The 20,240-nt window shown below is 42.3% G+C and overlaps 3 protein-coding genes across 14 annotated transcripts in view; 2 read left to right on the forward strand and 1 right to left on the reverse strand.

The window, feature by feature from the left end:
• ankhd1 (ankyrin repeat and KH domain containing 1) overlaps nucleotides 1–10,555 on the forward strand; it is a 30,350-nt gene extending 19,795 nt beyond the window's left edge. For 6 of the 9 annotated variants that reach the window (XM_034882804.1, XM_034882805.1, XM_034882806.1 and 3 more), the window contains exons 22-39: nucleotides 1,109–1,251; nucleotides 1,732–1,945; nucleotides 2,057–2,232; nucleotides 2,633–2,795; nucleotides 2,873–2,968; nucleotides 3,083–3,199; nucleotides 3,299–3,467; nucleotides 3,599–3,795; nucleotides 3,947–4,299; nucleotides 4,515–4,667; nucleotides 4,868–5,017; nucleotides 6,383–7,985; nucleotides 8,199–8,382; nucleotides 8,638–8,763; nucleotides 8,965–9,216; nucleotides 9,343–9,527; nucleotides 9,617–9,784; nucleotides 9,924–10,072. In XM_034882804.1, the coding sequence (XP_034738695.1) occupies nucleotides 1,109–1,251; nucleotides 1,732–1,945; nucleotides 2,057–2,232; nucleotides 2,633–2,795; nucleotides 2,873–2,968; nucleotides 3,083–3,199; nucleotides 3,299–3,467; nucleotides 3,599–3,795; nucleotides 3,947–4,299; nucleotides 4,515–4,667; nucleotides 4,868–5,017; nucleotides 6,383–7,985; nucleotides 8,199–8,382; nucleotides 8,638–8,763; nucleotides 8,965–9,216; nucleotides 9,343–9,527; nucleotides 9,617–9,784; nucleotides 9,924–9,983 (4,509 nt within the window). In that variant the 3' untranslated portion in view covers nucleotides 9,984–10,072. Of the gene's footprint in view, nucleotides 1–1,108; nucleotides 1,252–1,731; nucleotides 1,946–2,056; nucleotides 2,233–2,632; nucleotides 2,796–2,872; nucleotides 2,969–3,082; nucleotides 3,200–3,298; nucleotides 3,468–3,598; nucleotides 3,796–3,946; nucleotides 4,300–4,514; nucleotides 4,668–4,867; nucleotides 5,018–6,382; nucleotides 7,986–8,198; nucleotides 8,383–8,637; nucleotides 8,764–8,964; nucleotides 9,217–9,342; nucleotides 9,528–9,616; nucleotides 9,785–9,923 lie in introns of those variants that run through there. The other 3 variants (XM_034882810.1, XM_034882803.1, XM_034882811.1) reach the window with 3 other exon arrangements.
• Nucleotides 10,556–11,455: 900 nt separating this feature from the next.
• higd2a (HIG1 hypoxia inducible domain family, member 2A) lies at nucleotides 11,456–13,146 on the forward strand. Its single transcript, XM_034883736.1, has 2 exons — nucleotides 11,456–11,705; nucleotides 12,590–13,146. Exons 1-2 carry the CDS (start codon nucleotides 11,519–11,521, stop codon nucleotides 12,751–12,753), a joined length of 351 nt encoding a protein of 116 aa, XP_034739627.1. The 5' UTR covers nucleotides 11,456–11,518; the 3' UTR covers nucleotides 12,754–13,146.
• Nucleotides 13,147–14,053: 907 nt separating this feature from the next.
• cltb (clathrin, light chain B) lies at nucleotides 14,054–18,401 on the reverse strand. Of its 4 annotated transcripts, XM_034883732.1 has the most exons (7): nucleotides 17,954–18,401; nucleotides 17,415–17,461; nucleotides 17,107–17,224; nucleotides 16,787–16,898; nucleotides 15,995–16,015; nucleotides 15,494–15,547; nucleotides 14,054–15,134 (listed from the first exon to the last, which is right to left on the reverse strand). In XM_034883732.1, exons 1-7 carry the CDS (start codon nucleotides 18,117–18,119, stop codon nucleotides 14,963–14,965), a joined length of 690 nt encoding a protein of 229 aa, XP_034739623.1. In that variant the 5' UTR covers nucleotides 18,120–18,401; the 3' UTR covers nucleotides 14,054–14,962. The 4 variants fall into 4 exon arrangements, with proteins under 4 accessions (XP_034739623.1, XP_034739624.1, XP_034739625.1 ...); XM_034883733.1 differs by lacking the exon at nucleotides 15,995–16,015; XM_034883734.1 differs by lacking the exon at nucleotides 15,494–15,547.
• Between the last annotated feature and the right edge of the window lie 1,839 nt (nucleotides 18,402–20,240).

Here is a 20,240-nt window from a genome sequence, read left to right on the forward strand (position 1 = left end):
ATAGAGACATTTCTGTTCAGTTGTTTCACGGCTTTAAAGTTGCAATATGTAATACTGACGGCTAGTGTTTAAAATAATTACTGCGGTACAAATTCAAAATTCTAGAGAGTGTCCTCTCCCCCGGCCCCCTCCTCCCCGAACTCGAAGTTCATGTTGGTGCAAGGCTGAGACCGAAGCTTCCACAACAATGTTGCTAGACGCTTGTCTCACATAGCTAGACATTACTCCACAGCACTAGTAGCTAACATTAGATGCTACCTTGCTCACATTAAACTTTGTACCCAACTGACAGACACACTTTTTCGCCTTTGAATTAGAGTAGGAACCGCTAAAAACACCACAACCTTGCCATCCTCTCCACATGTCAGACAGAAGCACTTCCTTGGCTTAGAATTATCATAGGAACCGCTCGAAATACCACTACCTTGTTGTCCTTTTCCACTCAACTGAAATACACACTTTATTGGCTTAGAATTACGGCAAAAATTGCAAACCCACGGTCCTCTTTTCCTGATTTACTCTCTTGGCTTAAAGTAACTCACCATTGTCGGCTACGGCCGCTGAAAAGGCTACACGTTGTAAACAGCCGTGGCCCGCTGGCCTGGTCCTCCGGTAACGTTAGCAGTTAGCAGCGTTAGCTTGGTGGCGTTAGCTAGGACCATTCGACATCACTTTACTGGGTGTGTCTCAATTGTTTTGTAAGTAACCAACTTGGGTTTTCCAGCTAGAAATTTCAATGTGAGTAGCTACACAAATGTAAAACTTACATAAAATGCCCTTCCCTAGTAGACGTGATAAAATAGCCGGAAGCTAATGCTTACCTGTTCAGGAGGAAATTAGCCAACTCCGCGTAATTTTGGGCTATGAACTGCTTCAATCTTTCAAATACATCTCCGATATTTATCCGGTGTATGTCGCATCTCTGGTCACGCAACTGTTAGAAACGTTTGTTTGCTACTTCCATATCTGTACTTGCGTCAGTATTTCAACTTAGCATGTTACATTAGTATATAATGATGCATTTGTGTTCATTTTAGATTTTTTTTATTACACAAAATATATTACATATAGGACCTTTAACTATGCAACTGTCATTTACGCTGGTCAGGTGGTTGAGCTGCTGCTGCTTCGGGGTGCTAATAAGGAACACCGCAATGTGTCCGACTACACGCCTCTTAGCCTGGCTGCTTCTGGGGGTTATGTCAACATCATCAAGATTCTCCTCAATGCTGGAGCTGAGATCAACTCCAGGTGAGTAAAGAACTTTGGCCCATTGGTATATGTGAAACATGGCCAACCACATTAGGTGCAGTATCAGGATACAATCCTTCTCCTTGATCTGAATGTGACCATATTGTTTTAGTTTCTGATGCGAATAAGGTGTCACTTTGTGCCAAAAAAATACAGCATCTTTGTCAAATATACCTTTGGGATTTAGCCGCACCCAAAAGTAATAGCATAGTGATTATCTCCCTTATTAATAAGGAGTGAGGAAAGAGTAAGGCCGTAACTTGAAAACCAAGTCTTTATAGCAGCTGCTACGTTGTTAAATGCTACTTTGCAGAAAGTGAAAATACATTTAAAGTTAAATTGCAATAAAACAATTTTGTTTACTATAACCAAGACAAATTGTAGGTGATCCATGTTATGCTTCTCAGAGCACATTTAACAGTTATGTTTTATTTTGTTTTTTTGGTCTCTAAACATTTTATTTATTTACTCTCTCACCAGGACTGGCAGTAAGCTGGGAATCTCTCCTCTGATGCTGGCAGCCATGAATGGTCATGTACCAGCAGTGAAGCTGTTGCTAGATATGGGCTCGGACATCAACGCCCAGATTGAGACCAACAGAAACACAGCTCTGACTCTAGCCTGCTTCCAGGGGCGGGCTGAGGTCGTCAGTCTGCTGCTAGATCGCAAGGCCAACGTAGAGCATCGTGCTAAGGTGAGATTGTTTTTTTGTTTTTTGTTTCCAGACATAATGATTACATTTGACAATATTGCGGGCCCACGATGCAGCCAGCCATCATGCAAAGTATCTTCTCACGTCATGCAGACTGGTCTCACTCCTCTGATGGAGGCAGCCTCAGGAGGTTATGCAGAGGTGGGCCGAGTGCTTCTAGACAAAGGCGCCGATGTCAACGCTCCCCCTGTTCCCTCATCCCGAGACACTGCCCTCACCATTGCTGCTGACAAGGGCCACTACAAGTTTTGTGAGCTGCTTATCAACAGGTAAGCGCTTTTGGGTGTTTCTGTACAGAACCATATTCTGGATTCTTATAGTAATTTTACCTCAGTCGCTACTATTAAATTATTCAGCTGCTTAGGCTGGGCAATAGGTCAGAACTTTCCTGCCCGTGAGCAGTTTGATGCTTTTGAAGGGCATTGTACTGGCACAGGCTGTCTGTGAAAAAAGCCCCATACTGCTGGTTTCAATGCAACTACAGATGGTGCTTTTTCACATCATGTTTATTTACAATTTGAATGCTGGTGAAGCAGATAAAGGCACACTTCCTTTTATTTAAATGGGACATCGCCCATAGATTCCATGCACATGTATTATCTCCAAGCTCTTTTAGCTCCATTGCCTTTATATGACTCCTTAAGGCAACACGTCTTCCTGTCTTTGCAGGGGTGCCCATATCGATGTACGAAACAAGAAAGGGAACACTCCTCTCTGGCTAGCAGCAAATGGCGGTCATTTTGACGTGGTCCAGCTCTTAGTTCATGCCAGTGCTGATGTGGATGCAGCCGATAACCGCAAGATTACCCCACTCATGGCTGCGTTTCGCAAGGTGCAAAGTTTTCCAAAACCCTGCATTTTACACTTTAGCAAGCCTCTAGTTATTAACCATTTTTCTTAACATTTCAGGGTCATGTAAAAGTGGTGCAGTATCTTGTGAAAGAGGTCAACCAGTTCCCATCAGACATTGAGTGCATGAGATATATTGCCACCATTGCTGACAAGGTAGATTGATTTTCCTTTTCAGTCATAAGTCTGCCTCATCTTTTGCAGTTGGCAGAGCTAATGGAGATGTTAAGCAGAGCTGTAATTCCAGCTGCTGGTTTCCCTTTGTTGCAGGAGCTGTTGAAGAAGTGCCACCAGTGCATGGAGACCATTGTCAAAGCCAAAGACCAGCAAGCAGCCGAGGCCAACAAAAATGCTAGCATTCTCCTTAAGGAGCTAGACTTGGAGAAGGTAACGTCAGACCGCGTGGCTGTGCTTTGGGAGGCTAAATACATACAGTGGATGTGGCCAAACATGTTTTTTTATACAACTCTGTGCTGTGTGTGACAGTCCCGAGAGGAGAGCAAGAAGCAGGCCCTGGCTGCTAAACGTGAGAAGCGTAAGGAGAAACGCAAGAAGAAGAAGGAGGAGCAGAAGAGAAAGCAAGAGGAAGAGGAGGGGCAGAAAACCAAGGATGACTTTTCTGAGATGCTGGAGCTGAAGGAGGATTCAGCTGATGGTAACCTTTTATGACTATTATGAATTTAGAGACTGCATAATTGTTTTTTAGTTATATCTTATGTACTCAGTAATATTGTACCAGAAGTAAGTGGTTGGTAAATGTTCCTATAAATGTTTCCCCCCCTTTAGAAGAAGAGGTTCCTATTGATCCTCCGAGTGCAACCACCACCACGACCATTGGTATATCTGCCACCTCCACCACTTTCACTACAGCTTTTGGTAAGAAGCGAGCAAGTGTGGCCACTACCCCAAGCACCAATCGCAAGAACAAGAAGAACAAGACCAAGGACTCGCCCAACGAACCCATCATATTACAGGATCCGCAGGTTAGCACTACTGCTTTTTGTCAATGGTATTGTTTGTCTTTGCTAATTCATAATGTGCTTTGTAGATTTTTATTTTGAGATAAAATGTCTCTTTATCTATGCAAAAATAACACAATAAGGTGACGTCTGTGTCTTTGTGTCTTCCCTGTAGGTTGCACTAGCACAGCACAAAGCTGACAAGAACAAGATCCACGGTGAGCCACGGGGTGGGGGAGGGGGAGTGACGGGCGGTAACAGCGATTCTGACCCCTTGGATAGCACCGACTGTGCCAGTGAAAGCAGCAGCAGCGGCGGCAAAAGTCAGGAGCTCAACTACCTCCCTGACCTCACCTCCTCCGCCTCCTCCTCCTCGTCCTCTTCCTCGTCATCCTCTTCCTCAGTCCCCTCCTCAGGAGCAGCCCAAGGCGTCCTGCGCGGCCTAGAGAAGAGACATTGTCCTCAGCCGCAGACTGACGGCAAGATGGACAACAAGGTCACAGTCTCCATCTCAAAACCAACGCAAAAGTGAGTCCCCTATGGAGCAGTGGACAGTAATCATCTAGGAAGAACAAGCTGATTGCTAAAATGCATTTTAGCATTTCATATACTGCTATATGCAGTACATTTTGTTAAATTGCAGACTTACATTCTAATTTTGACTTCTAGCTTATTTCAGAACATTTTGTGTCAACCAACATGACATAACAGTTTATATTATTATTTTACCGGTTTTGTCCCAGAGCTCTGGACATGAGCGACTCCACCTCAAACTCCTTACCCTCTCCATTCAAGACCATGGCTCTTCCCATTACCTCACCCAACAGTAAGCTCAGCCTCACAAGCCCCAAAAGAGGCCAGAAGAGAGAAGAAGGTTGGAAGGAAGTGGTCAGAAGGTCAGTTGTTTAATTTTATGTGAGAGCATTGCAACCAATGCAAGGGTTTTAATTGACATAGCCCCGTCTTACTTAATGTGCACACATTTGTAAGATGAAACAAAATTAGTTGGGTTTGAGGGTATCACTTAATGTAAATTACTGTCAGTGTGTTAACATCTGGCAGTAGAGACACACAAATAATTAAATTTCTTTTGAAGATCAAAGAAGCTATCTGTGCCAGCGTCCGTTGTGTCTCGGATCATGGGCCGAGGTGGCTGCAACATCACAGCCATCCAGGACGTGACAGGAGCTCACATTGACGTAGACAAACAGAAGGACAAGAACGGGGAGAGGATGATCACCATAAGGTAAAAATAATGCCCTCTGGTGGGCTATAAACAGCACTGCAGCTTGTGTATAACAGCTGGTTGGTTGCATAAAACATGTTAGCCCCTTCTGGATGATGTCATTCATTCCCACTGGGCTAGTCCTACAGTGCAACAGTCACACACTTTGTTTAAAATATGGGGACAAGTGGGTTTGTAGAATTTGGGGAAGTTAAATGTTCCTATCCCCCTTACATGTCATCCTCTTTACTTTTTTTAACATTTAACTAGTACAGTGCCCGTTCAAAACTGTTTAGAATGGTGGTATTGCTGCTTGCAGCTTTTTCGAGAACAGCATATCAAAACAACTTCACACTTGACATATCTGGACATAATGTTATGTAGCATCCCGGCGTCTAAGTGCTATTTGAGTGCCAATGTTTATTTTAAATAGTGAATGCGTATGAACAACAGATTTGACATAAGTCAATAGTGTGACATGACGTGATTTATTTATTTTTTATCTTTTGAGCAAAGGCACACTGTATTCAAAATGTGGAGTATTACCAAGCCAGGAGATCGCAATTTAATAGTGTTGCATGTCTTCTAGGTGTGGCCATAAAACCAAAACAAAGATATCTCACTGGCATGTTCTCAGACATTTAATAAAGAAAATTTAAAAAATTAACAATTTAAGATTTGACTTGTGTAACATATCGTCAAGAAAGTTTGTGAGCCTTAGGCTTTAAATTTTTCTTCAAATCACTTCTTACAAAAACTTATTGTCTCAAAACTGTCAATAGACTCAATTTCTGAGCTAATGCATAAAATCATCAGCTCTCTTAGGTCTAAGGTCTAAAACAAATTCCACACACAAAAATGTCTCTATCTCAACAACATATTTGGGGAATATAGACTAATTTCCACATGCAGAGCGGAGACTTCTATCAGCTGTTGATCAGGCCAACTGGCTTCCACTCCCACTGGCTGGAACCAAGGAATGTGTTTCGTCAGTAGACCTTTGCAAAAGTGATGCCTGCATCTTGGTCCACCATTGTTATGGTGTAAACAGTAAATGTTTGCTATTGCTAGTACATGGCTCAAAGCATTTCCTGTGCGTTAAGAAACTAAGGTCAAGATATGAAGCCTGATTGCACAAGAACAATGAGGCAGCAGCGATAGACTAATGGCTTTACACACCAGCAGTGGTTCTAATAACTGCATATGTTGCAGCCAATTGTTGCTGTTCAAAATACTCAAAACTGAGGACTGAAAGAGACCATACTTGCATTTCATCACTAAAACTGTTTTGTCGTTTATCAGGCTAAATTAGGTCATCACATTTGATACGTTTTACTTTTTTAACAGAAGAACATAGTCTGAATGAATTGTGCTTTGTTGTTTTAGAGGTGGGACAGAGTCTACAAGGTATGCAGTCCAGCTGATCAACGCTCTAATACAAGACCCAGCCAAAGAGCTTGAAGATCTGATCCCAAGGAATCACATCCGAGCTCCAGGCTCTAAAATGACCCCAGCTTCCTTCCCCAGTACCACAGGGCCCGCCAGCGGTTCAACCACTGGGCCAAAATCCCTGAGCTCGTTGGTCTCCACAGGCGTCTCGTTCCAGCCCTCTTCATCCTCGTCTTCGCTCTCCTCTCAGGCCGGGGGAAAGATTGGGAAGGGACTGTCATCAAATGTCAGACAGCCCTTTCCTGTGTCTCTGCCTTTGGCGTACGCCCACCCTCAGCTGGCTCTACTAGCTGCTCAGACCATGCACCAGATCAGGCACCCTCGTCTACCCATGGCCCAGTTTGGTGGCACCTTCTCTCCTGCCGCCAGCACCTGGGGATCCTTCCCTGTGCGTCCTGTGAGTCCCGGCAGTGCTAACAGCTCTCCCAAACACAATGGAGGAACCAACAGCACTGGAGGCCAGGCCAGAACCAACTTGACCCATAGTGAGCACAGCAACACAGCCAGCTCAGGAGCCTCAGTCACGACCAACACCACCACCAGTGCACCTAACACATCTACAGCCTCGCCTCATACCCCTAATCCTACTCCATACAATCCCCAGCCGAGCATCCCCACTCCTTCCTCTGTCAGGAAACAGCTCTTCGCCCCTGACCCCAAGCCTGCTGGTGGGACCGCTGTGTCTGTTGCGGCTACTTCTACTAGTGGCAGCAATGCAGTACGAGGCACTGGTTCTCCTGCACATCACAGTTCCACTACAACTACCGCTAATGCCCCTCCGCAGCCTGTTGGACCTATCTCACAGCCCCCCATCCAGTTAACTAAATCGGAGTTCAGTGCCGTGGCCCCTCTTGGTAAAGAGAAGTCCCCTCTATCTTCAGCAAGCCAAGCTGTTTCTGTCAGCGAGAGCATCAACTCTGTGGGTTTCACTCCCCCTGCCATGGCTTTACCTCCCAAGCAAGAGCCTCGACAGCAGTTACCTCCTCCTCCCTCCTCTGTACCATCCACAGAGGCTCCACCACCCCTCCTCAATCAACATCCGAGCTCCCACCACCCCTCAGCACCGCCTCCTGTCCACTCACACAATGTTGCACACCCCAACAACACTGTACCCCACTTCTCAGCCCCTGCGCCCAGAGTCTCCCATCGTATGCAGCCACCAGGGCCTTACTATTCGCTTCCTGAGCAGCAACAGCAGCAGACGCAGCAGCAGCAACAGCAGCAGACGCAGCAGCAGCAACAACAGCAGCAGCAGCAGCAGCAACAACAGCAGCAGCAACAACAATCTGTGTTTGTGCCCTTCAATGCTCAGCAAGAACACCCGAAGCAGACCCAAAACCAAACGTCACAGTCAACGACTTTGCCTCCACAAGCCCAGAACCAAGCTCAAGGCTCTCATCAGGTCCCTGCTAACCTGGGGATGATGAACGGTTCCCAGATGCAGCATGTGGCCAATGCAGGCAAGCCTCAGCAGATGCCCCCCAACTTTGGTCCTGCAGGCCTCTTCAACTTCAGCAGCATCTTTGATAACAATAACCAGGTGGGTTGAAATAACATTTATAATATAAACATTACCCTGACATCTTGTTTTACTTTTAGCTGTTCATCTCTAGTGACTGTAAATGCTACAGAAGGATTGTAAATAGCTGAATAAACTAAACGCATGTCATGGCCTCCTTTTTGCTGTTACATAAGATCAATAATACCACACTCAATTATTACAACTTTGTCATCAATTGTGCTCGCCTTGCAGGTTGGAAACAATCAGGTGTGGGGTGCATGCCATCTGCCGACTCGATCAGCTCCAGAGCAGTCCTACTCAGCCCCACCAGCCTACATGGGCCAGATGGAGAATATGATGCACCCACCTCCTCCAGACAGCTCCAAAGCCCCTGGCTATCGCTCTGCCTCACAGAGGATGGTCAACAGCCCCATCGGTATGAATTCTTTTTTTGTAGTGTATATACAAAATCATTGAGGTTTATTTAACTGTTAATTACAGGAACCTAACTAAATTACCTGCATTAAATAAGTCGTATTAGTAATGTACATGCGTTTCAAAAAAGTAGCACAGTAAACGCGTCTCAACAAAAGGCCTTGTTTTTGTTGTTAGTAAGGGGAATTTTTGAGGTACAGTCTTCTTTCTGATGTGCACAATAATGAGCCGTCCCTTTAATTGTCTGTGCCCACAGCGTTGACCAGCTATGCCACCAGTATCACTGGCAGCCCTGTGTATCTGCACGGTCATACAGCAGTTGGCACACCGTCTTTCAGCAGACAGCACTTTTCCCCTCATCCATGGAGTGCATCCACTTCAGGTAATAGGCTCACACTGTTCTTGTTTTCATTGGAATTTTCTTTTAACTTTTCTAACTTATCTTTGTATATTTGCGTCTTCTGCTACTGGTTTTAAATTCATGAAATGTCTTTTTATTTTTCTGTCTTTTAGCAGTACTTTCAAATGTGTAAATCTGATTTGCCCCTAAATGTTTCTTCCTGTATTGTCTCTCCTTCACCAGGTGAGTCTCCTGCCCCACCTCCATCTACGGTGTCATCCTCTGCCCATTCCAACTCAGCTGGGCCCCCTCCTCCCCAGCCTAAGCCAGGCAGCTCCTCGCAGCAGGACCGGAAGGTTCCCCCACCCATCGGCACAGAGCGGCTGGCCAGGATCAGGCAGACGGGTTCAGTCAACCCACCGCTCCTCACCACCAGCTACACGGCATCTGTTGGACAGGGAGGTATTTGGTCGTTTGGGGTCGGCAGTGCTTCGGGTAAGAACAAATGCAAATTTTTATGTGGTATTTTGTCAGAAAGACAAATGGGAAAATCTCAGAAGTGGGATTTATAAACACAACCACATAGTGACTACTGCCAACCTTCCGTGTGTCTTTATACAGAGGCCATGTCTGGTTGGTCCCAGCCCCTGATGAGCAGCCACATGATGCACCCTCAGCTGCAGGCAGAGCAGTCGGCCTTCTCTCAGCACCAGCCAATGGAGCAGGATGACACAGGCATTGCAAACCCTGCTAACAACTACCACCAGCATCAGCATTTGCCCAACAGTTACATGGACTTCCCAAAGGTAACACAAAGCCATTGCTTTGTAGATTATTTTACCCCCCGTTCCTCATTTGTACACATCTTTTAACAATTATGTTATTGCCTGTTTAGGGGATGCCTATGTCAATGTATGGAGGAACTATGCTGCCCCCTCATCCTCCCATGGCAGAGGGGCCAGGGGGACCAATGTACAATGGTTTGCACGCTAGTGACCCTGCATGGAGCCCAATTATCAAAGTGGTCCCAAACAATGCCGATAACTCTGACCCACAACAGCAGGTAATGTCCTCTTTTATTATACTCATGCTGTCTAATCATATGCGTGGAGGTAAACTGTCACACTTGCATTTCTGCCATTAGTAAGATATAATATTGACTACAGTTCTAACAAATCCCTTATTGGTGTCTCTCCCCTCAGGTGTGGCCTGGTACCTGGGCACCTCATGTGGGCAACGTGCACCTGAACCACGTCAACTAGACAGCGTCCACAGCAATCAAACGCACACAGCATGACCCACAGCGCAAACATCAAATACCAACTGACAAATATGACCGAATAAGACAACGTAAAAAGAAAAATGTACAACTTGTTAACTTTAGTAGTGACCTGAGAGTGCAGAGCAGAGGTTGAAGAATTGGAAGTTCTCTTGACGCCATTCTTTGATGTGCCTATCTCAAACATAAAGCGAAAATTGGGCGAGAGCTGTTATCAGTCTCCCGATGATGCAAACAAACATGCGCAAGCACCTGTTCAACAGGATCCATTCTCTGCGTAGTTTAGCAATTTTGACTTAAACCCGCATACACCGTTCTTGGGCTGCAGGGGGCTCAACATGAAGTAGCTATTTAAACTTGGCCCAGAACTAGATGATTACCTAAAGAGAAAGAGAAATCAGAACCTTTTAGAGTGGTAAATACATGTATAATTGTTTACATACTAAAAAGGGTTAAAATGAGAGTAAATTTCATGTCGTATAGTGGCTCTACTTTATGTAGCCTGTATTAATGTGAAATATTTACCTTAATATTCAATAAAAAGATTGAAAAATATATTTGTGTGTTTTATCAAACATTCTCTATCCTTTCATGTTGACTTCAAGACTTGGTACACATTTCATCTAATGGCTAATACCATTTTTGGCAGCTCATGATGACAGTCCTTTACAGCTGGAGTCATTGTGCAGTCTTGAGAGCTGCCTTTTAATGATGCAAAATTGGCCTTAAAGAACCATCAGATTTCTATTTTTTTTATATATATATATATATATATATACACATACACATACACACACACTATGTATAGATATCACTATAGAGATTTATATAGCTATACTGTATAGCTAGATGGATATATTGCTGCTTAGTGGTAAGAGTGGTGATCTTATTAACAAGATTGGCAAACACATTCACAAGTGATACTTTTAAAATATTAGTGATCGTCCTGTCTATAGCAAACGTTTAATGCTCATACTAAATGGCCTAGCAAACCATAGATTACAGTGCCTTAGATTGGTTAATTCCTTTCACTAAATAATGAATTCGTATAGTTGCACAATGCTTATTTGATCCTGTATGCCTCCGTCAATTGTTAAATCACATTACCCGTCACTAGAAAATAAATGCCAATTGACCAGTAGATAGTAGGGCTGGGTTACATTCTGGATGTTAGGTTAGTTGTTATTTTGGAACAACGGTTGCTAAAAAGGAGTCACGACTTATGCTTTATGGAAGTTATTACATGGGATTTTGAAATTGGTAGATCCCATTGACTGTGAAATAAATGTATAGTCATTAATGTTGGATTCAATTGTTTATACTATAGAGATGTGCACTTTGAAGAAGATTCGCATTTTAAAATGTATTTAGTTTTTTAAATATTGTGTGCATACATAGCAGGCGGCAGACGCCAGGATATGCCGCTGACCATGCTTTCGTTCAGGACTTTTATTGTGAAGCCTGTGAGCAAATTTAACCGGACGTTTATCTCCGCAACTCATTAGTTTGGAAGTAAACATGGCGGCAGCTACAGCACCAGCGGTCCCGGAGCAAAGCCCTAAATCATCGCCACCAGGACTTGTGCCCTTTAACTTTTCTGAGCCCCCTGTTATCGAAGGCTTCAACCCTTTGCCGATAATCAAAGATGAGACCTTTAAAGAAAAATTGATTAGAAAAACCAAGGAGAACCCATTCGTCCCAATAGGTGAGTTATACAAGGGGGTAACACTAGCAAAGTTACACAAGTGCAGCAACGAGGCAGTAGCTCGTCCTTTTATTCTAAAGTGTGGTCAAATAAATGATAACTAATTCTACGTTAGCATTTGAAGCTCGACCAAACTCACCTGCAATAGAATCAACGTAACGTAATATGCTAAAATCAGATAGGAGCTAAGCTAACGTTATATTAAATATACATACATACACACACACCATGTACCATACCGTATACTACGAACTATAGCTACTATGTATGTAATGTGCTAAAATCAGTGATAAGGAGCTAAGCTGACGTAAACAAACGATATACTGTTGTCACTACCGAGAGCATGTTGTCATTTAAGCCTCTCGTTAAAGAATGATTAGGTAATATTTTAATTTTAGGCGTGTCAACATTGTTTTGCCGAGATACCCTTGGATTTTATTTCCAAGGTTTAGGTAAACCGAACCACGACACGTGTTTTCTTTTTATTATGATTATGCACCGTCGGTGTCAATAACCAGGTTAGATGATACCCCCCTCCTTTGTAATGTATACAGTATTTCTAAATAGTCTCCAAACTGCTAACAGTGAAGTCTGTGGGTAGTTCAATATACAGTTGCGTTTCACAATGGTGGGCCTCTTTTATAATCTTTGAATTTCACCACTAACAAATCCATAGTTCTCCGTTGTGTTGTATGTAGGTTATCTGCATAGACATTACAAGGGTAAGGAGAAACTGACCTTCGATGTTGGGACTTGACCGCTGTTAATGCGTCTTCGTGGTATCCTTTATCTTGAGTCTTGACCATGATAGCAAACAAGTGTCTGAATGTACCTGTAAGAGTATCTGGTCACCACCAAGTTGTGATTTGCTCTGTGTTCTCCAGGTTGTTTGGGAACAGCAGGAGCGCTGATTTATGGCCTCCGTGCCTTCAATCAAGGGAAAACCAGGCAGTCCCAGCTGTTGATGAGGGGACGCATCTTTGCCCAAGGCTTCACTGTAGTTGCTATTATTGTTGGTGTCTTTACCACAGCTGTGAAATCCAAGTAATGAAGACGGACCAATCCCACACCTCCGCCACCGCCTATTCAACTCGGAGTCAGACCAGATCCAACTTGGAAGTGGACTGATTTTACAAATGAACTGAATAATGCATTATGTTTCAAGCATTGTTCTAATATTTAGTTAATGCCAACACTATTTAGTGTTTGAAAACTAAACTGCTCACGGTGATAAAATATTTAGCTTCAGGCTAGCACTATGAAACAACGTGTAAGTGGCTCCCAGACCAGCATGCTGGATTTGACTTTTGTTGTGCTATAATAGCATTAGAGCAAATGTTGATAAATATAAATTATATGCTTCTTGTGCTTTAAGATTACATTTCAAATGTTCCCATGTATTGTCACTGATATAACACCTGATTATACATTTTCATTTGAAGCTGGTGTCCTGTTTGTAATTAAGATAAATCACCACACTCACACCTGTATTCAGGTGACATCTACTCCATAGACAGCCTTTATTTAACAGGTTATTTAGACAAAACAAAAGTAGGGATATTCATTGAACAGTTTTTTTATATTAATGGCCTGGGTGAGTCAATTGAAATGGAAGGCTTTTAGACACAATATGGGCCCAGTGTCAATGTTCACCTTAACACAGACTTAATTTCACTTAAAGGTCCCAAGACATGCTGCTTTTTGGATGCTTTTATATAGGCCTTAGTGGTCCCCTAATATTGTATCTGAAGTCTCTTCAATTACAGCCACTAGAGCCCATTCCACAATGAGCTCCCTCCTTATGACCTATCAAGGGGCAAGATTCCAGATCGGGCCATCTGAGCTTTCATTGTCTCAGACAGAGCAGGATACCCAGGGCTCGGTTTACACCGATTGCCATTTCTAGCCACTGGGGGACCATAGGCTGGCTTGGGGAACTCGTATTAATGTTAACCTCAAAATGAAATTGTCATGCCTTGGGGCCTTTAAACACTTGAGTAGCAGTGCTCCGTATGTTGTATTAGGAATGTGACAGCCCTTTGTAAAATCACCATCTATGCTGAGGCATGGTGGCTCTATACCTTGAAACTTGTTTTTGCTTTTCAGACTTCCTATGTCTGTTTTAACATTTGAGTTTTTAAAATAGTGGGTAAATGCCTAAAATTCCAATTTCACAGTAGCAGCCTTTAGCAATGTGCATCAGAGTATCTAAGAATGGATGTTTGTACCAGGCCACACCATTTTTTCAACTCCTCACACATCAATTGGACAAACTGGGATTCAAGTGATTAGGCCCAGGGCATTTAGATAGGACAGTCTTTGCTGTGAAATATGTAAGGACAAATGAATTCCAGTGATCGTACTCCACGGTTTTTATTTTCCAGTTCCCCTTTAACATTCACTTGTTTCAGTATTCCTTATGTCCGAATAGGCAACATGTGAAACAATGTGCAGACATTACTGTTGAAATTGACACCTTATTGATTTCTGTTTAAAAAAACAAAAAAAACAATGGCGCATAAAAGTTAAGATAAGAAAATACAGAGAAATTAAAAATCACACAAACAGTTAATCATGTGAAAATTTTGATCTTTGGTTGTGATTTTTTTTTCTTTTTTCTTTGCTGAAACCTTGCCGAATTAAAGACGAAATCCATCTGGCTAAATACTTAAACTGGAGTAAGAGCTACATCAAAAAAAGGCCACAAGCTTATGCATTTAGAAAGATAAAAATATACCAGCAAAGTTAAATATGGTAACCAGGAACATAGTACAATGAATGTGAATAAAGACTTTGTGTTGACAATTTTACATTGATGAGAGGCATAAGTGGTTACAATCTAATACGCAATAGTGCTTGAGTGTTTGACATTGACCAAAATGCAAATTTATAAAAACAACTAAAAATTGTGCATCCAAAATATTGTCAGAGGCATGCAAGAATACTGACCTAATAATTTATAAGTTAAAGGGGAAGGAAATTGTTTAAAACACAGTAACAATATTTTCTTAAGTATTGCAGTGATAAAACTGACCAGCCAGATGGTGTCGTAACAACAGTCCATTTTCTCACAAGAGAGTGGGGTTAAGTATGTTATTATAAATATAATAATCATCAAGAAAGGCGGGACGTTTTTCAAAGGTTATAAACATACCAGGAATTTTATGGAAAAGGGCATACAAACTCTTCTGATGCAATGCGAGGTTAAAACTGAAAAGGCAATGTTCTCTAGAACAATATTTTCCCAGCGACCTCCTCTAGCGAACTAGAGGTGTCTGTTTGAGAGAGATGAGGACAGAACGCATTCGAGAAACATCCTTTGCCTGTTTGTTGGTTTTCGGGTTGAAGTCACAGAGACGGGCTACTCTCTCCCATTCAGATCCTGGACTGTCACCATCGCTCTCAGCCAGGAAAGCCTCCTCTGATGCTCTGCAGGTGGGGAGGGAGACCAGAGAAAGATATGAAGGAGTTGCAATGTTAGAGGGACTTCCAAACAGTTCCCGTAACAGTAAACCCATCTGACCCAAGCATGGTGTTCAATCACATGAACAGCACCATGCACAAGGTTCACAACAACGTCATGCCTTTCTTTATACCAGTCATACACTTTGGGGCGGACTTTGTAACAACATATGTAAAAATCTAATTAAAATGTAAGAAATACCAAAATTAGGCCTTCAAAAACAGACAGGTATTTTAGTGCTTTGACATGCATGAGGTGAAAAATCCACTAGTAATTCCTGGGGTAGGGCATACAACATTAAAAAGCATAAGAATTCTAAACCTACACAAAGCCCATAACATCAGAGTTAGGCTGTTTGTAGAAAGCCTTGTCAGCAATCCTAGTACGCAGGTAAGGCCAAGAAAGCAGGAAAAATAAGGAGAAAGGAGAACAGTTTCAGTGTCAAACAACAAGCAGAGACATATTACAGCCAGCATTATAAGAATTATGTAAGCAACTGAGAAGCGGCTCTAATGAGGTGGAAATAAAAGGTTTCAAAAACTAATTAATACAATCCTGCTACTGTAGTACACGGTTTCCATTAAACAAGTTTAGAATGGCGAAGCATTTCAGGCAACTACAGAGTGCTTTAGTTGGGCTATGGCGTGGATGAAAACTGTGACGATTGCTCCCTGTTTGCATTCCTTCTAGCTAGCCAGCTTCCTGTTTGGTTTTCCAGGCATTCTAACTGGACACACAGCGTTGGACTAATATCTCATCAGAGGATTGTCCCTCAGCACTTTCACAGACACAGGTTGAAACTAGAGCAACAGATGCAGAGTGATACCGTGCCAGACTTGGACAGAGTCTGTTGGAAAGTATGAGAGAAGAACGGGGTTAGCTTGGTTCAAGAAAGGGAAAGGCTGCAATGTTTATGTAGGCATAACATACATCACTGACTGCAACCAGACTACAATAACCATTTTTAAGTAGTACACAAACTGTCTTTAAATAAGCAAGAAAATAATAGAATAGAATGCCTTTATTGTCATTGTCATTGTCATTGTTATCAAACAAATTGCATCAGCAGTCCTATCAATACTTTTGAAATATTAAATTGTTATATTATGTCCATTACTCCAACATTTTATTCTTTAGTGCTTAATTTACTACATTACTCATTAACCAAATCAGTTTAGTCCACCTGATATTACAGGGTTGATGCTAGAATAAATGGTCCAAAGAGACGGGCGAAGGCTTGACTTGCCCCACTCTACCCCTGATTGGCATACCCTAATATACTTCCGCTAACTTAACCAAACTCACTCCTCATGCCTAAACCTAACCAACCAATTACCAATCAACCCGCCCCCTTTCGGACCATCCGTCCTAGCACCTAACAATGGGATCCAGTCTTGTTAATATAGTGTTCCTGTTGCCACACATTGCATCTGACTTGACTTATACAATAAGAACTACATTTTGAATGATTTCTACTGAGAAGAAAAAAAGAATCTGCAAATACAACACTTGAGCTGTAGAATAGAATGTGTTGAGCATTGTGACTACAACATCTCACATCATATTGATAAACCACCTGTTACTTCTCTGCACATTAACAGAGGGCATAGACACCAACCTGTTGTTGGCCTTGTTCTTCTCCATCTGCTCATTCTGGTGTACGTGCCAGTCCTCCAGCTCCTTTTTGGCTTTCTCTCTCCACTCTGCCTCTGCTGCCTTTGATGCTGAGTCTTGTTAGGGAGCAACAGCAGATAATAGCATAGTCAGAGCGTCCCCAAAAGAGGAAAAATAGAGGAAAAGAACTGATCATTTGTCCTAAAATGATAACATCAAAAAGATGCATGACAAAATGAGAAAACCAGAGTGGACTAATTAGAGTTGCAAAGTAGGAAGTGCATTACACAGTAGGCCTATTATCAATTCCCAATCTTTGTTCACCTAATGCTTCAAGGCGTGTCTTCTGCTCCTCTCTCCACTTGCGTAAACTCTCCGGCTCTTGCCTCTGAATATCCACCTGGGCGATGGCTGCATAGCTGTCTGTTGGGCCATTGGATTCCTTTTGGAGGACATTAAACATTTAAGTTAACAACTAACGTAAGCTATTTGCAGGAATGCCAATAAAAAAATAAAGGGAAATCAAATTAAATGATTTGATGGTGTTCAGAATAAAACTCAGCCACACAGGCCTACAACGAGATAGACTTTGGTTATGATATTATATAATGTAATATAATATATTATCTCACCTGAAACATATCCCCATTCACGGTAGCAGGCTCATCATCGAAACCGTCTAACATTGTTACAAGAAAACAAAGTTTTTTGTTAGAATGGACTTGGATTTTTCGAGTTAGCTAGCTAGCTAAGTTACCCTTCCTTCCTTTTCAACTTATGTTAGTTACCAGCTAAGGCAGTGGCGCATAGACTATTGTTCTTACGATAAACCTTAACGTTACAGTTACGACCTCAGAAATGCAGCAGCACCTGTTTGGGCACTTAGCTCTATGTTTTGTTTTGGCTTTGACAGTTAACATGACTGGTTTTTCCGGTTTATAGCTACAGTTAGCTAACAATATTAAGCTCAGCTACTACTAGCTACCTTTAACGACTTGCTTAGTCGTATCAGTGTTAGTAAAATGCTCGCTACATAGTTTAACATATCTAACGTCAGGAGGACGTGCTGTGAAATTACTAGCGTTAACGTAACGTTGTCGGAGTGTAGCTAGCTTCAGTTAGCTCGTTAGCTTGCGAGCCGAAGCTGACATCAGCTCAGTCACAAACTTGCCATAGTTGGCCACCAGCTCCGGCTGAGACTGCTGTACGACCTCCGCTTCTTCCAGAGCCCCAAACCCTTCGCCATCGTTCTCTATCACCGCTATCTCACTCTCCTGCTGGGCCAGGAAAGCTGCGGCTGGGTCCTCTTCAGTCGGATGTGCGCCGTTGTCAGCCATCTTTCACAAAAGTGTCTACAAGTTTAACTGAGCTTGGTAGGTTTAGCTAGCTAGCTAGCTAACGTCAAAGCCCTTAAATTAGGCTAACAGTTCCGCAACGTTTATACAAACAAGTTCAGTGTTTTACTCGATTATCAGCTATTCCAAGTAGACTACTGCAGGCAACAGGGCGAACAATTAAATCGTCTGTAACAAACAATCTAATCTTCGAGTTAAGGCCCTCACTGATGATTCATGATTTCTTCACTTGTTCAGCCACTGTGATGATGATGGAGCAGGGCAGCACCCTGAGGGTACCATTTCCTTTTTGTTGCAGTTTGTCTCCATCTACTGGCCCTCTGATGGATCTCTTTAGGCACTAGATCTCCCACGCCCTCAGATTCATTTGATCAAAGACTATGAGAAGAATACGCATTATACATTTCATAAACGACATGTTACTCAGCGATTTTTTTTAACAACAGTTACATTATTTATGTATTTTACTTGTTAGAATACCACAGAACACGTGAAGATCTGTTCTCCTAATGCATCCATGGTGGAGATAGGTCTGGCAATGTAAGACCACACCACATCAACACCTTAAATTTGCCTTGCTAACTCCGTTTATATATATAAATATAAATATATAGGCCTAATTAGTTATTGTCTGTTGTCTGCGAAATAATGTGTGCCAGTGTTGTCAATAAAAATGGGATAGAGAAATATAGGAAAAACAAGACATTGTACATCTATAGGCTATCTAGCAACAGTATTGAAGACAAATACATCCATTACCCAAATAAAAGTAGCAACAACACAGTGTAAAAATACTCCATTACAAATACAAGCCTTACATGTGTGTACCTCAGTAAAATAAGTACTTTTTATTATGTTTGGAGGGTGTCATATGAAGATTATCTTAATCTAAGTAACAAAAGCAATTGTACTGCATTATGACTCCTTGTAAAGAAGACACTTCTTTTTACAACTTGGCTTTTTCAAGTTGTTCCTACCATTAACCTATGCCTTTTCTAAATGCTAGTTATTATTATCAAACCATTTGTTGTAATTTAAACCTTTTATAAAATATGCCTTCTTCAGGAAGCGGTACCCAGGACTTGAGGAATGTAGCTGGTTGAGATGAGGTGGAGCTACATTGTACTAGTTATTATGCCTCACATTTTTTAAAGCTTAATACATTTAACTATAGCTGTCAGATACAGTGGTGTGAAAAAGTGTTTGCCCCCTTCCTCATTTCCTGTTCCTTCGCATGTTTGTCACACTTAAGTGTTTCGGAACATCAAACCAATTTAAACAATAGTCAAGGACAACACAAGTAAACACAAAATGCAATTTGTAAATGAAAATGTTTATTATTAAAGGTGAAAACAAATCCAAACCATCATGGCCCTGTGTGAAAAAGTGATTGCGCCCCTTGTTAAAACATACTATAATTGTTGTTGTCCACACCTGAGTTCAATTTCTCTAGCCACACCCAGGCCTGATTATTGCCACACCTGTTCACAATCAAGCCACTACTTAAATAGGAGCTGCTTGACACAGTAAGGACCACCAGAAGATCCTTAAAAGCTACATATCATGCCGAGACCCAAAGAAATTCAGGAACAATTGAGGAAGAAAGTAATTGAGATATATCAGTCTAGAAAGGGTTATAAAGCAATTTCCAAAGCTTTGGGAATCCAGCAAACCACAGTGAGAGCCATTATCCACAAATGGCAAAGACATGGAACAGTGGTGAACCTTCCCAGGAGTGGCCGGCCGCCCAAAATTACCCCAAGAGCGCAGCAACGACTCATCCAAGAGGTCACAAAAGACCCTACAACAACGTCCAAAGAACTGCAGGCCTCACTTGCCTCAGTTAAGGTCAGCGTTCATACCTTCACCATCAGGAAAAGTCTGGGCAAAAATGGCCTGCATGGCAGAGTTCCAAGGAGAAAACCACTGCTGAGCAAAAAGAACATCAAAGCTTGTCTCAATTTCTCCACAACACATCTTGATGATCCCCAAGACTTTTGGGACAACATTCTGTGGGAATGAGACTTCTTTGGAAGGTGTGTGTCCAAGTATATCTGGCGTAGAAGGAACACTGCATTTCATAAAAAGAACATTATACCAACA

The sequence above is a fragment of the Etheostoma cragini genome, chromosome 10, assembly GCF_013103735.1.
Source record: "Etheostoma cragini isolate CJK2018 chromosome 10, CSU_Ecrag_1.0, whole genome shotgun sequence".
Taxonomy (NCBI): Eukaryota; Metazoa; Chordata; class Actinopteri; order Perciformes; family Percidae; genus Etheostoma; species Etheostoma cragini.